This window comes from Anser anser (assembly GCF_964211835.1).
Source record: "Anser anser genome assembly, chromosome: 6".
NCBI classification, from domain to species: Eukaryota; Metazoa; Chordata; class Aves; order Anseriformes; family Anatidae; genus Anser; species Anser anser.
In genome coordinates, this window is record NC_139726.1 from 2,526,724 (window position 1) to 2,541,735 (window position 15,012).

Below are 15,012 nucleotides of genomic sequence, written 5' to 3' on the forward strand. Positions count from 1 at the left end.
ACAGAAGGAATTCATGCTCAGAAGTCATCCTAACAGCAAAGTTTGGACAAAAGGCTCACTTATGGCCAAGCCTTCCACGGAATGGATTACAGCATTGGTGTCCTGTAGCTGTCTCAGGCAGCAGAACAGGCAGCATCACTGACGTGTGCTGACCCGGCCAGACACCGCTCACCAGAGGTCCGAGCACCGTAACAACTAAAACGTGACTTGACAAATGGCTCTGCTGTAGGTAGGAGCCAGGAAACCTCAGCGGAGGGACTCGTGCTGCCCTGCCCCACCGCTGCCCTCCGGCTCCTCGCTCCCAGGCCATGAAGGTCAGTGGGGACCCCGTCCAAAACAGAAACATCCCTCTAAAACCAACCACCCAAAAGGCGGATGGCAGAGACGACGCTGCTTTTTTGGCTCGGAGCGCTAATGGAAAATAGGAAACCAACGAGCTTGCTTCAGACACTGGCATGTGCCCAAAGTGGCGAAGAGAGGATTCAGATGTAAGGGAAATTTATCTGCTGGTAATGCTGTAGCCTCAGAAGTGCACTCAAGTTACAAAAAAAACCCACTGAATTGCCAAAGCCAGATGGCATGTAAATATTTAAACAACAAAATAGCTTAAAATAATCTTTCTACTAAACACAGATGGAACTATTATTTACATTTACTTAAGAAAATTTCTGCGTGAATATTACTGCGACTTCAAGTAAAGGGAAGTGTTATATATCACCTAGAGCATAAACACATCTCCCCAGAAGATTCTTGTTGATATAACATGGAAAAACATACCATGATTTAAAAAGGCTACTCATAACATTGTGGTGATCGGTCAGAAACAAAGGAATTCCACCTAACGGGGACGGCTGCTTTGGGGGCGAGGAAGATCCCCTCCCATCCTCAGTGCTGAAGGTCTGTTTCTGAGCTTTACTTCCCATGTCACAGACTCCCTGCTCCTCAATTTGGAGACTCGGGTGTTATCATTATGTCCTCACAAGAACCAAAAAGCCTGATTTTATTAGAAACCGACCATTTGAAGGTCAGCACCCCGAAGCAGAGGGGTGTCACCACCCCGAAGCGGAGGCACTGGAAGGTGAATGCTTGGAGCCCACCCACCCCAGAGACACTGGCTAGGAGAAGCAGCCAGTGGCGAAAAGGTACCAGAAGATACCAGTAGCAGCACAGTGCCATCTGTGGCAGGCCTTACGTTTATAATTAACCTGCTAGCTTAATCAAGCAGAAAAAAGTACTCTGGTTAATTAGGAAGAAGCACAGTGAGGCAGCTGCTCTGCAGCACATATATCAAGGAGCTAATCACGAGCTGTAAGGGAGAACAGGTACATCACTCCTGCAGCGCAGGTGAACCTTGCATGTGGAAGACAAAACCTTGAAAAATTCAGTTCAATTCCCCTAAAGGGGAAAACAAAAACACTGCGTTAGCTTTCAAAGGTAGGAGGTGGACAAGCTCATCAGCTGAGCCAGTGTAACCTTCCAAACGAGCGGTACAACACCAGCTTCAAGGAATTCGGGAAGTCAGAAAAGCTAGACTGTAATGTGGGGAAAAAAAGGAAAAAAAAAAGAGAAGAGGGAAAAAGTGGTCAGTAAAGGAAGGATCAGAGGTCACTGAAAACTTCTTTCATCTTCCACAACTAACACTGAGTATGGAACAGAAAAGGGGGTGGGGAATAAGCCAGCACACAACATGCTCCCAAATATGTGAAACAAAGAAAGGAATGCAGATCACCTTAAAAAATAAGACTCAAGAAAAACCATGAGGAGAAAGATAAGGTTTAGATGAGAACAGTGATGTAAGATGGATGGGAGAAGCGAGATGGCCTAAATAATACGCATCCAAAAATAATCTTGCTGAGAACGCATAAAATGTTGCCACATCTGAACAGCCATGGACACGGGCAGCATGTAAAGCAGATTAATCAAAAGAAAGTTGTGGCAAGTGAACAAAGAACTTAATCATAGAGCAAAATAAATCTGGTCAAAGTAGCACATCAGTCACAAATGACAATTAACAAATATTTTTATATGTTGTTCTCTCCCTGTTAAGGTACCTAACCTCGGAAACCCTCTCTGAGTGCTTGGATAAAGATTGAGGCATGGACAGAATCATTCTTCAATTATAAGGCTGTTAAAAAAAAAAAAAAAAGGAACGGAAGGGATAAGTGAACTCCCACACCAGGGTTATATTCCTGGTCTGAATGTTCCGGATTCCCACAATTTGAAAAACAGCATAAAACCATCTCTCAATAAATATCACAGCAATATTTGGAGAACCCAGCAATTTGGTGTTAGTGCCAGATTTTACATCTTCAAACCTTCATATACAAGTGACAGATAAGGAAATGACTTGACTATCCTCTTCCCCAGCTAAAAAAGCACTAACATTCCTTCTGTGGATAGAAACAATCAAACAAAATGTTTAAAATGAGTAATCCAAGATTTCAGAGCAAATCTGGGGCAGCACCAATAAGAGATTTTTCAGTGTCAAAGATTTCTCTCATTACTTTCTCTAATTGCCCATGCCAAAATAATGAATATCCATAATCTATTACCAGCAGTAATTTTTACACTGTCAAACAAGGAAATATGTTAATTATCTACTGTCCACAGTATACCTGAAAGGATGCAGGCATATAGAAAAAATGCTTCTGAAGTGAAGAATACTGGCCACACCCCCACCTTGGTACCTCTGGTGTCACTTCCCAGCAGGATGGTCTGCTCTTACAAGGAGTTATCAAGGCTCAATGCTCTTCTGAGGATATTAGGAAATTTGAAGTTTAAACCTAGCTGTAACCTGAGTGTCTATTATTGAATTTTAGCTAGTTAGTATGTACACATCTAGCCAACAACTGTGACAAAAATCACTAAACAAGTGTCCCATAAGCAAAATGTGTTTTTGTTGTTGTTTTGTCGTTTTCTTCCTTACCTCCTCTTGATCCAGCATTTGTTGTTTTAGTTTCTCAGCCAACTGGCTTTGCTGGTTGATTTCGTCATCCTGCAATGAAATAGGGTTGGAGATTTTTAGTTTCTTTTCACAGTTCTCTTTTGATTGCTTTTATTTCCCCTCTCTGGAGAAGAAGGAAGAATAATGCCACAGCAAACCTTGCGCAGGTTTGAGTGGCAGGAGAGAAAAATACACACACACAGAGCTGCATTGTAAAATCAATGCCTGCACGCAGCTGTCTCTAGTACAGACCTAAGCAGTTGGCCCTGATTAGAAACAAAAGACACTGATGTGGTAATAGCTGCACCTTAAGGTTTGCAAATGACCAAGGGACTTTTACAACATCTATGTCATGTGTTTATAGAGCTACAAAGACATACACACCCACACACTCTGTCACCCTATCCTCAAAATCAGCAAAGAAAGATCATTAGAGACAGATTTATTAACTAACTGCAACTTAAAACTAACTCTGAACTGCAGGAACGAAAGAGGAACCTCTAACCAAAACACACAACGCAGACACCTCATCTGTAGAATTTGCATCTCCCCATCCTAGAACGTAGCAGAATTGGCATCCTGCTCCATCCAAGACCTTAAAGGAAATGCTCGCAGGTAATGCACATCCAGGAATCAAATTTTACTGGCATTTCCACTTCTTTGTTAAGACAATGTCCTCATGGTTAAGAGCCCATCTTAAATCCAGATGAGAAATTGCGATGGACATTGCTGTACAAATCCTTCCTCCAAAAAGGCTCAGGAGGCACACCAAGCACAGCAACTGACCGGGTCCATCTCTGTTCTCGTGAAGGAACTTGCCGAGGCAAACCCTAGATTTTTTTTTTTGATTGAGTGAACCCCGTGTGTTTCACTGACAAGCCGGCTAATGGCTTGATTCCTGATAGCAAATACGGCTAACGAGCAGAATACACTGAACCGCTTGCTAACGTTCAAATAGCCCCAGATCTGACTGAAGAGTGACCTACAATGTAAAAAATAAACGGGGATATTTTGTTTTTGTCTGGGGGATGAGATACCTTCTCGTTTTCTACAGCGCTGCAGTAACTCACCAAATCACGCTTCCCGTGTTTCCTAAGGTAAAACACAAACCTGCCGCTACCTCCTTCGAGACTAATCGAGGCTTTGCTACGGTTGATGAGGGAAAGTGAAAGAATGACCAACTTGTTTTTCTTTTTCTAATCAATATATAAAACCTACGGAGCGCTACAGGGAATGCATTCTCCATCCCGGAAAAGCTCTAATTTCTTAAAGACCTTAACAGGTACTTACGTGCTACCAACACGCTGCTTTGTGCACTTGCAACCAGACTGTGCCGAGACCTCATGCCATGGCACAGCGGAGCTAAGGCTCAGCACAGCTCTCCATTATCCCCTCGGTACTCAGGAACAGCCGAGCGTTAACCATTAACACACAAGGAAACGGGGCTTTTTCTGGCATTGTCCCACTAATTACACTTGAAAATTAAAATTAAGTTTTGATTCAACGTTAGGGTGAGGCTGAAAACTTTTGCTTGGTAGAGTTTAAGCTGTTCTCATTCATCACGGTCAATGTTTTCAGTATGCCTTTTTTTTCCCCCCTTCTTATCTTCACACGAGCCAAAGCTATTAACAGCAAGTGCTCGGTAGCTGATAGCTCTAAGTGCCAATAATGTATTTCAAGCTGTGCAAATCAAAAAAAAAAGCCACCTGTACTCCAGAGAGTGCTCACAGCTAGAACAAGATGAACAAGAGAGGCCCAAAAGATGGCTGTACTTTTTCCTTTAACATTCTAAAATACAATACATATTAAGTTAGTCTCTTTTTTTCCTCCCGTGACTCTGAAATTACAGTTTGCTGAAGAAGTACAGTATTTACATAAATCACTGAACAAAAGGGGGCTAAAAAGCCTGTATTGGGCCCTTAAGTTACAGGCAAACTTGCCTCCAGTTTCCTGGAGAGGGAACAGCAGATGCCTGACATGATAGGGCAAGATCCATTTTTAATGCAGTCACAGCATTTTGAATTTTGAGACATCTTCCAGTGTGCGGTGCTCAGGAAATACAGTGCCACAAAATCGTTGACTATCATACAGATCTCGTGAACAGCATGCCCTACGCTGCACGGGGTGACAAAATTATCACAGAAAATTTGTATACAAGCACTTAGAGACTGGAAAGTTCTTCTAGCAATCCATTTTCACAACTTTCTTTCCAGCTAGCGTGTAGGAAATTCAGAAGTTTAGATACAGGGATGAGACCAGTTGTCAGACAGCCACAGCTACACCGCACAGGTTCCAGGCATCCTAAATCCCTCATGGATGCAATCCCTCTGCATCTCCACGAGAGCATGCAGCCTGGCAGGAGAAGGAAGAACAGCTCAAACCAATTGGGACACAAAATCAGTAACAAAACCCAAACCCAGGCACACCCGTCCAGTTTGGTTTGGTTTCCATTTACGCCCAGGGAAGGGAGGCAGAACAAATGCTCGCACCTTATCATCCAGCTGCCTGTAGAGACTGGCAATCTCCTCGTCATATTTCTGCTTCTCCTCTGTCGAGATGCTGGCAACGACCGGCGTGATGTTGTCAATAATCGGGGTGTTATCACAGGGCTCCAGGTTCTTCTGGTCCTTCGCGCTGATCTGCTCATCCTCGGGCACGGCTTCTCCTGCGGGCACACAAGCCACGGGTCAGGGCAAAGGAGAGGGGAGCCCAAAGCCACGGACATCCCAGGCTGGTCCCGTGCAGCTGCTGAGGGGCACCCAGCAAAGCCAAGGGGGGCCCATGACAGCCCTGCCAGCCGCCACAGGGTGGGCAGTGGCCACGGATAAAGGTGAGAGGCATAAATGGGGTGGCAAAGATGGCCAGACAGCCCCACGGCTGGACAAACAGACAAAATGCAGACAGGCTGACCTCCTGACTCCACCTGCACTCAAGCCCTCTGTAGACGGGATCAGCTCCATGGATTAACACAAGTGTAAATAAGGAGGAAGAAAAATCGGACTTTCAGCCTAAAGCCTAGAGGCAATCAAATGTCCCTTCCTACCAGATTTCCAACCGCCTTATCAACTCTCCCCCTGCCAAATGAACCTCTAAAGCACCAGGACGACAAGCAAGCCAGCTGCATTTAAAACAATATTCACCTTCTCCCTTGTCACAGCTAAAATTAAACAGCACAGGCCAATTTTCAGCTGCTGCCTATACCCAGCAGATAGGATGCTATCCCTACATGTTTTCTTGCAAACTACTTTTCTCCAAGGAATATTCTCTCCGACAACGTACGTGCGCTCCAATTACAAGGCTGCTACAGTCGAGTGAAGAGGGACAGGCAAACTGCTCAGGCCAGAAATTGAATCGGCATTCATTAGCCTGCTGAGAGACTGTTCGCTGCTGAATGCATTGTTCAAGGTGTGGGGAGGTTATGTTCGACCCTTCTGCACAGAGTTTTTCCCATTTCGATAAAAAGCTGTAATATTTAATCCCATAAAGCTTTACCAACCATTCTTCTTGCCAAAGCAGTGCGGGCACTATTTATCTCACTGGCAGGGAAACAAGTAAGCAGGACAAATATATCAAAAAGCAAAAAGGCAGGCTAATCCAGACCTCAAAGTAAAACAAAACGGTGTGAAGCAGCATGACCAACAAACTCAGATGTTTTTTTCAAGTTTAAAGCCTGAAAAAACTTCACTTGGAATCAAACACCATGAACTCCCTGAAAGTACTACACCCAAAATATTTTTGCTCTGTTGCTAATGACTCGATGATATTTTACCTTATCAGTGAGAAAAATGGGAATTGATTGTTCATTGCTGCATTTCACCTGAGCAGAGCAGGGCAGGGGACCTGCCCTTTTATTTGCTGCATTTCTAGACCAAGCTACGCCAGTGGAATATTTATGCATCTATCTTGTATTTGATGTAGTTTTTGCTACAATTTCCTTTGGAAAGAGCCTCAGTTGACAGAGTCTCCTTCCAAACCATGCTATTGCGGAAGGTCAGACAAGAGATCAATAGTATTTTGAATGCATTTAATGTATCACTTGGTAACGCCACCGAGAAAAGCAGGGCAGATGTAGGGGCAGAGGTGGTGTGCATATTTAGACAAAACAACAGAGACAACGTTTTATTAAGGGCTGTTTAAACAGCATATTAGATGGCCCTGTACAAGTTTTTCTACCAAAATGTTTCTAGGATGGGAAGGAAATTACAGAAGCCGCATTTAGCAAACACAGACTGAAACGCGGAACATGAAAGTGCCATAAATTCCCAGAGCTCCTCCGCACCACCAGCAGACCCACCGTCTCCATAGCAATTTTACTATGCAGATAAGGGAAGTATTCCCTGTGCTAAAGTGGTCCGAGCCTCCAGAGGAAGATGCAGAAAGCAATCACTAGGTAAGTAGCTGATACAAAAGGCAAGTAAACAGCACCGGGAGCTGAAAGAAGGAAACTATTTCTGCACCCTTAAAGGTCAGGTATTATCTGTTACGTATGGAGGGATTTCACCCATGATGTTCAAAACCAGACTTGACTGTTGCAAGACAATTTATGCCTACTAATTAAATCGCAGATTTGTTCCCACTTCATGTGCCTCGTGTTTGCCAGAGTTACTGCTAGAAGCATCAACACACAGGATCTGGATGCCAAAAACTTTAGAAAATAAAAATGACTGCAGAGAAGCAGCACTTCACTGTTGTGGGTTTGTTGGAATTTCAGGGTGCAAGACGGGTGCAGGCTTGGTTTGCTCGGGTTCTAGAGGGGGATATTTGTTCGTTTGTTGCTTACTGGGGATCAGGTTTTGGTTTGGTTTAGTTTCTCTTCCTTTTCCCACTTTTAAAATTAAAAGGAAGGATAGTTTACTCAAAATATTTGTTAAGAGCTCCAGATTATACAAAAAAATGTAACTGGTACGTTATGCATGAAAACATGCTTCCTCCTTAGCAACTGGAACTTAATCTTGTAACTTAACCTGAACAGCAGTTCCCTATGTTGCTAAGCAAAAAATTAGCTGTTCTCACATAAATTTCACTTAGAAGACACAGAAGGAGACAACTGGTGATTCTTCTAACCAACAACACACCTAAACACTGTACCAGAGGACTACTTATTCTAATATTATATTCAATTATATAAAGAAATATAAATTCTACTTACCTTGAAGCACAATGGAACTTATTCTCTTGCCTGAGCACACAGTTCTTTGTAAAAAATGAAATTTTATCTTTTCCTTATTAATTTAATATTACTATCATTATTAGAATTATCAATGCTTGTCTGTATTCTCTGCATCTGACAGCATGCCAGCTTGGTGCATATAAAAAGTTGAGTTCTGAAAATGTCTGTTGCTGCCTTCCCTGGTTTTGGCTTTCTTTACCCTTCAGTTACTATTATTATTCACTGGGTGGAGAAAAAGAAAAAAAAAGAGAAGCCCATGAGCAGATGCTGAGGGCAATAACTGGGATGGACAAATCTGTGGCCAGCAACGGTCCACTTTGTGGCCAAAGGTGATAGGGTTTTGGATCAAAGGTCATGGGTTTTGGATGCTGTGAAAATGCTATCAGTTAGATAACTCTCACACATTACATAAATATAGGCAATGACGAGTATTAGTCTTGGAACGTAGATTTTTCTAGTAAAAATTTCCCTGCTGTAAGTTTAGGAAGGCTTTTGGTACGAGCTGCTGGATTAGTGTTAAATCATGTGGCCTCTTCTGCTCTACAGAACACTGGAGAGCCCCAGCACAAACTGAGCACCCACGTGGTCACTGGGCAGTTCTGAAATAACAAAGGATTTGTCTGGCTTCTCCACCACAAGTATGGGAACATGCTCTGCTTCCTCAATACACCTCACAAACACGAAAGTGAACTACAACTCTGAACAGCGAGTTTAGAATTAGTATGACTATCGTGATTTAAGGCAAGATGTAACGACATGTAGCTTAAAACTACGAAGACTGACACCCATTCCTATTTTCCGTACTTACCATTTCTCCACCTGTTCAGTTCCAGCTCCAGATGCTGGATAACGTTCTTTAGACTCTTGTTTTTGTCTTTTTCCTTCTCGTACTTTTTCTTCCACTCCTCTGCAGTCAGCTCCAGATTCACAGAGACTGTGTTCTTAATAGTCTTGGCTCTGGGTAACAAACACAGGTGTCAGCTGCTTTGCAACTTGTCTCTCAATGCAACGGTAGAGATTCAGAAATTTTTCTATTACACAAAGGGAACCGTCTAAACATTTGCAATTTATTTCCTGAAATGCAGTGTCACAATTCAATCTTCTCTCAGAACCTCAGCAGTATTACTACCTTGAAGCCTCAGGAGAAATCTTTGTGCCTCAAAATCCAGCAGCCTCCAGTTGGGCATGGATCTGCCTCTTTAGATTTCTTCCGAGAGGAAAAGCTCTGAAAACGGTTCTTAGATTAAGGACAAAACCAAGTCCTGTCGTTACTGCTCTGCTAAGTAAGGTGTCACCTCATTATTTTCAGCTCCTTCTGGGATGAATTGCTCGGTATCCCTCCAAGCATCTGACCACAGGCTCGTCCCGGCTGTCCCTTAAACTCTGTCACCACAACTGAGCTGTATTTTAGGCATTACATGGTGCCGACACAGTAAAGTGGAGATATGGAAACTTATCCTTCTTGAAAGCCTATCAGCATTTTTAAGTGCATTTTGGGGTTGGGAGGAGGGGAGGAGAGGAGAGCCACTGGTCACCACTGGGGAACCGGGCTATGGCTTGGCTGGAAGGCTGGCAGCGGGGAGCTGGAGCTCATCCCTCTGCTGCTGTGAGCAGTAACACTGGTTACTGCAACACTAGGCAAAAATCCCCAAACCTAAACCCTTCGAACAATCGCCACCACTCACCGCTGTGAAACTGCTTAGCTCCAGCTGAACACAAACAATGGCACTAGCAAATGCAGGACAAGCAGAAAAAAATGCAGAGCATCTCCCCTAGCAAAACCACTTTCAAAAGGGGGAAAAAAAAACAACAAATAGGCGTGAATTAAGAAAACTTCAGATCTTTGCTCCTCACTGCTCGGACCCTGAGTGTCTCCAAAACGAATCAGTGTTATCAAGCACAACAGAGACTGAGTCTCTCTTTAATTAATGGGGTAACAGACAAACCCACTACCAGGTTGTAAAATGGAAGCTGAAATGCCAACACACGGGACAACCTCTAAGTATCAGCTAGAGATACACTGACTCTCCCTTGGGGAGGGCAGCTGGTCTTTATTTTCTTTGCAGCTCTACTTAATGAATGTAAAACATCTTCTAAATACGGCCAATTACTTAAAATCCCAAACCTTTCTTTTGGCAGCAGGGAAGCGCTTCCATACGTGTGCCTCATAGTCCAGTGACTTGCACTATGTGCTATGCAGAAGTTTTATTACCTTAGAAGAACTTAAAAATAACCCTGTATTTTAGAAGATGCAGACGCCTAATGGGTAGCTTTTCCATAATTGTCTCATGTTATTCTGCTAAAAGCATGGCTCAGGTTTCCACTCCTTTAACTGCAGTGGGGGAAAAATGCCACACCATAAAATTTATCACCTGCATTACACTAACGATGGATGAAGCATCTACTAGCAAATACAATTAAAAAAAATATAAAAACACAAAAAAGACGGAGCAGAAAGAAGACACTGAGTCATTACTAATAGAGAAGCACTTATTGATTAGCACAACTGGGCCCGTGAAGATGAATTTTACTCCTGACACTTATTTCAATGGTGACATTTCTTCACTGCTAGGAAAAATGGAGGAACAAGCAATCAGCCGTGAGTCATATACCTTTCCTTTGTGTTATTCAGCCCTTAACAGTGTCACATCAGAAAAATGAAACACCACAGCCAAGAAGCCCGTAAATGAAACCGTTTCCCACAGACAGCAATATTCTTATTCAAGTGCTGACAAACACCACTGTGTTTGTGTAGTATGCGTGCTACTCTGCAGGTCTAGCAAAGCAGCAGTCCTCCTCTTTGCAGTTCCTTCCTTGCAGTTAAATGCTCCCCAGGACCTCCTGTTTCAGCACAACTCCATAGCTTTTAAGCAAGGAAAAAAAAAAAAACAAAGACCGCCACATTAAATCCCAGCCAACCACTCTCACAAAGAATTTAACTGTCTTCCCAGCTCCTTCGGCTGACATCCTAGTCCACAATAAGGAATATTTTATGGATTAAAAAGACAAAACCCTTCCTCTTCTCCTAGCTGAGCGTTAACTATCTAGCATGCGACTGTATTCTAGTTTCATGGTTGCTTCAAGTTTGATGGACAGCTCATTTAGCCGGTAAATTCCCCATGCTGCTTTCAGCAGTCACGTCAGTCACAGCTCTGATATTCAAGGTGTACAGAGTGAGTCTGAAAATCATTCTGCCTTCTGAAGAGAAAGGCAAGTTTTACTGATTACTGAAAAGAGAAATGAAACCAAGAGAAATGTAAGCTGAAATAAGATGGAAGCTGGACTTCCCCTACACACACTTCCTTACGTACCCACGCGTACAAGTTCCCAGAGGTCCTGGAGCATGGTTATCCATTACAGACCAAAAGCAAGCCCCTTCATGAACGTAGAGATTTAAAAAAACAAACACACAACAACATGCTATGCAACCCTTTAATCCCCTTACTCTGAACTGTGACATTTTACCGCTCACCTTTCTTTTTACTTCCAAACTATACCCGCAGACAGAGTTCAACAAAACAGGCAGCAGACTGAAACCTGACACAGTATCTACAAGTTGATTGAAAATGAAATGCCACTTCAGCTACTTAATTACACTTATCCAGAAGGAATTAGCAGGAACTTTGGGACTACTCTTTAGTTTTACCGAGGTGCAAGATTCACACTTGTCTGAAATCATCTGAAGTCAGAAAATTGTACATGTGGAGGTTTAAACTGCGAACCATCAAAATATTTAAACTTTCACCACCACCAAGAACTGCAACTCATTATATTTCGGAGTTGTTAACACTTCATATTTCATTACATGCCATAGGAAGCAGAGCTGAGAGGAATTCATGCCTTCTACAGCTACCTAACTTGCAGCGCATGGGTCCTACCCTGCCTTCCACAAATCCTAGCAGCAGCTGACAAGTTAGCACCGTTTCTGGCAATGCCAGACTGGGACAGCATTGCAGAACTGCCCTCCAGCCTTAACCTGCAGCATCATCCCTAATCCTCACAAGTGTCCATTAAGAGGGGCTACACCCAGCTGCACCTGTTTGCCCTTCACGGCCCATCCTGTATTTTTATGTGCTCTTACGTGAACGCACTAAATGAATCATCTTCCTCTGCTAAAATCTAAGGAAAAGCTCATATTAAAGGCTAAAAGTGGGGCAATGAGCTAATAGAAGATTGTCAGATCAATCTTTTATGCATGATTTTACTTTCCAATATAAAATGCTCTAAAACAGTGTTGATTTTAAATGCAAAAATTATGCCAAGTGGAAAACAGAACCTACTTTCAAAGACAAATTGAAGTATTGTACAAGCTGTTAAACAAATAATCTCAAACGATCATAAATTGCTAGTATTTTTTCTTTCTGCTCTTATACAAATAAACGCATACAAAACAAAGTGAGTGATTTTCCGAAGTATCAGAGTTCTCATCCATTACAATAAAAGCAGTAATTACGAAACGAGCCTGACCTATTTTTGCAACCTTGCCAGATTTGTTTCATGTGACTATTGCCAATGAATACACACAAAAGAGAAATTCTCTCTGACCACTTCCACATTTACTTTATCCTTGCTTGCTCCTGAAGACTTGTTAATAAATTGTTGAGAAGCTCCAAACAAATAAAAATGTCTGACAGCTATGACAGTAATCTATCAAAATTGTCAACAGTACACTGAGTCCACATTTTTCATTTTTTCTTAATTAACGTTTAAAATTATTGTTTTTTGGAACCATAACAATAATCGTTGAGATGCTGTTCAAAGAGAAGACACATCTTAAAAGCATCAAGAGCACTACCAGATAAAGCTAGCCCGCAGAAAACTGCCCATTACCATTATCTTCCCCACAAAACTTCAAAGGACTACTAAAACACTTTGTACTTTCTGCATGAGAAATTACCAGAGCTTCGAAGTAGTGCAGTTGTTGGCCAACATTAACATTTATTTTTCTGGTACCATAGAGAATAAAGAGACCGTTTCCTCAAGCTCTCCGCCACTATTTTTTGAACAACTCCAGAAACCATAACCTCCATATTTAAAAATGCCTTCCCATCTAAACCCCTCGGCACATCTACTTCAGAACATATGGAAGAGCTCATGTAAGTGTTATCTATCTTAATGCCAAGCAGGACTCACCGTTGTCCAAACATTAGGGTCGACTTCGTTTCTGCTTCATTGAAAATAGAAGGAGAACAGCATATAACGATGGTGGTTCTGCAGTTGCCACCTAGGGAATCCTGAAGTATTCGGGTCATTTTGCTGTCTCGGTATGGAACATGAGTTTTCTAATCAAAATACAAATAAGATAGATGAACAATTTTTGAAATAGTGATACACAAATAACAGAGAACATGAGTCAACAAGGACAGGCTTTGTGGGCTTTGAAGCACACAGTTCTGAAGTGCAATAGTTTTGGTTGTGCCAAGATGTATTGCACTGGATAACCACTCAAGTGACATCGCTGACAATTAGTCTCTTATCTTTGGTAGAACACTAAAAGCATTTTTGGTTTATGGTTGGAAAGCTAATATTTTCTTCTTTCTGAATCAAAACATTAGCTTATTTTTAATGTGCACGATAAAGAAAGATAAATAAAAAGTTATTCCGAAACAGCACAAAACAGGATTACTTACAGTTCCTTCTGCCAAGGCAGATATCACATTGCCTAGAGCAGACAAAGACTTATTGATATTCTTAGCTTCATCGAGAACAGCGCCCTCCGCTCCAGTTTTGCTGACCTACCAAAGAGAGTGAGCAACAGTCACGCTTAACTACCACAAGTCCATACAAATACGGCTACAACGCAGGTGGAGGTAGTGCAACAATTAAAGATGCTCCTGGAAGAACAACACAGCAAGCTTATCCTTGGCATGAAGAAGATTTTATATGCACTTTGGTATCGGAAGCCTGCGATACGTCTGCCTTTCTTCCAGTGTAAGGTCAAGTTCACCCTTACTTTGGTGAGGGAAAAGCTGCTGAGGGCACTTGGGGACCACTTTCTAGACCAGACCGTCCATACAGGGGGGACTTGCAAATGACACCACAGCTACATTCTCAGGGCACTCTCGGTAGCACTGCATACACCACACACACACACACAAAAAAAGTATTTTGGCTTTTTAGTTTGCTTGCATGAACCGAGAATGTCAGGGTAGAAAAAGCATCATCATGCTCACACGCGAGGTTTGCTGGTTCACAAACTGGAGCTCAAGGTGGCTCAGCTGAGAAGCCTCATATTGTGGGAAGAGCACTCCTTTAGAGCACCACAGTCTTTTATTTCCCTTCTCTTTCTACTTCCCCCCACCCCCCCCACTCCCAATAAATGAAAAAATATTGCAGATTTTTGTCTTTTTGTTGTTGTTGTTTGTTTTTGGTGTTTTTCTTTCCATTTCTTACCAATAAACAATTCTGATCTGTTCCTTTTATGCATCCCACATTAGAGAAAAATAGGATTGGCATACTAATTTTAACATTCAAGATACGACAGTTCTGCACTGAACCAGATTCCCATGGTCAGTTTAGTGATCCCACTCGTATCTCTGAGCACAAGACAGATTACCTTCTCACTTCCAGCCAAGTCTACCAGGTAAAGTTTTCCACTGAGTTTCTTCTCAGTTTCCACATTCTCTTGTTTAATGTTAATAAGGAAGATACTGTGACTTCTAGAGCTGTGTTCGTTCATATCTGCACAGGAATCACATTTTAAAAGTATCGTGTAAGTGACATTAAAATCTGACAGGCAATTATATATCAGTGCTAGCCTGTGGCTAACAAACTCCAAAATAAGAGTCCATTCACTGGAAAGTCCAGACCTGGACAGAAGTGTCTACACCAAGAGCTGCAGCTATCACCCATGGACCATGGAATGAGCTCTTAGTTCTCCTGTCATGACCTAAATTAA

At 42.4% G+C, this 15,012-nt stretch overlaps 1 protein-coding gene across 1 annotated transcript in view; it reads right to left on the minus strand.

The window, feature by feature from the left end:
• Positions 1-15,012, minus strand: part of KIF5C (kinesin family member 5C) — a 69,963-nt gene that overhangs the window by 26,418 nt on the left and 28,533 nt on the right. Inside the window, exons 8-13 of the mRNA XM_083842695.1 lie at positions 14,671-14,795; positions 13,745-13,849; positions 13,248-13,396; positions 8,923-9,071; positions 5,434-5,609; positions 2,927-2,995 (exon numbers count right to left, since the gene is read on the minus strand). Of these exons, the coding sequence (XP_083698821.1) occupies positions 2,927-2,995; positions 5,434-5,609; positions 8,923-9,071; positions 13,248-13,396; positions 13,745-13,849; positions 14,671-14,795 (773 nt within the window). The remainder of the gene's footprint in view (positions 1-2,926; positions 2,996-5,433; positions 5,610-8,922; positions 9,072-13,247; positions 13,397-13,744; positions 13,850-14,670; positions 14,796-15,012) is intronic.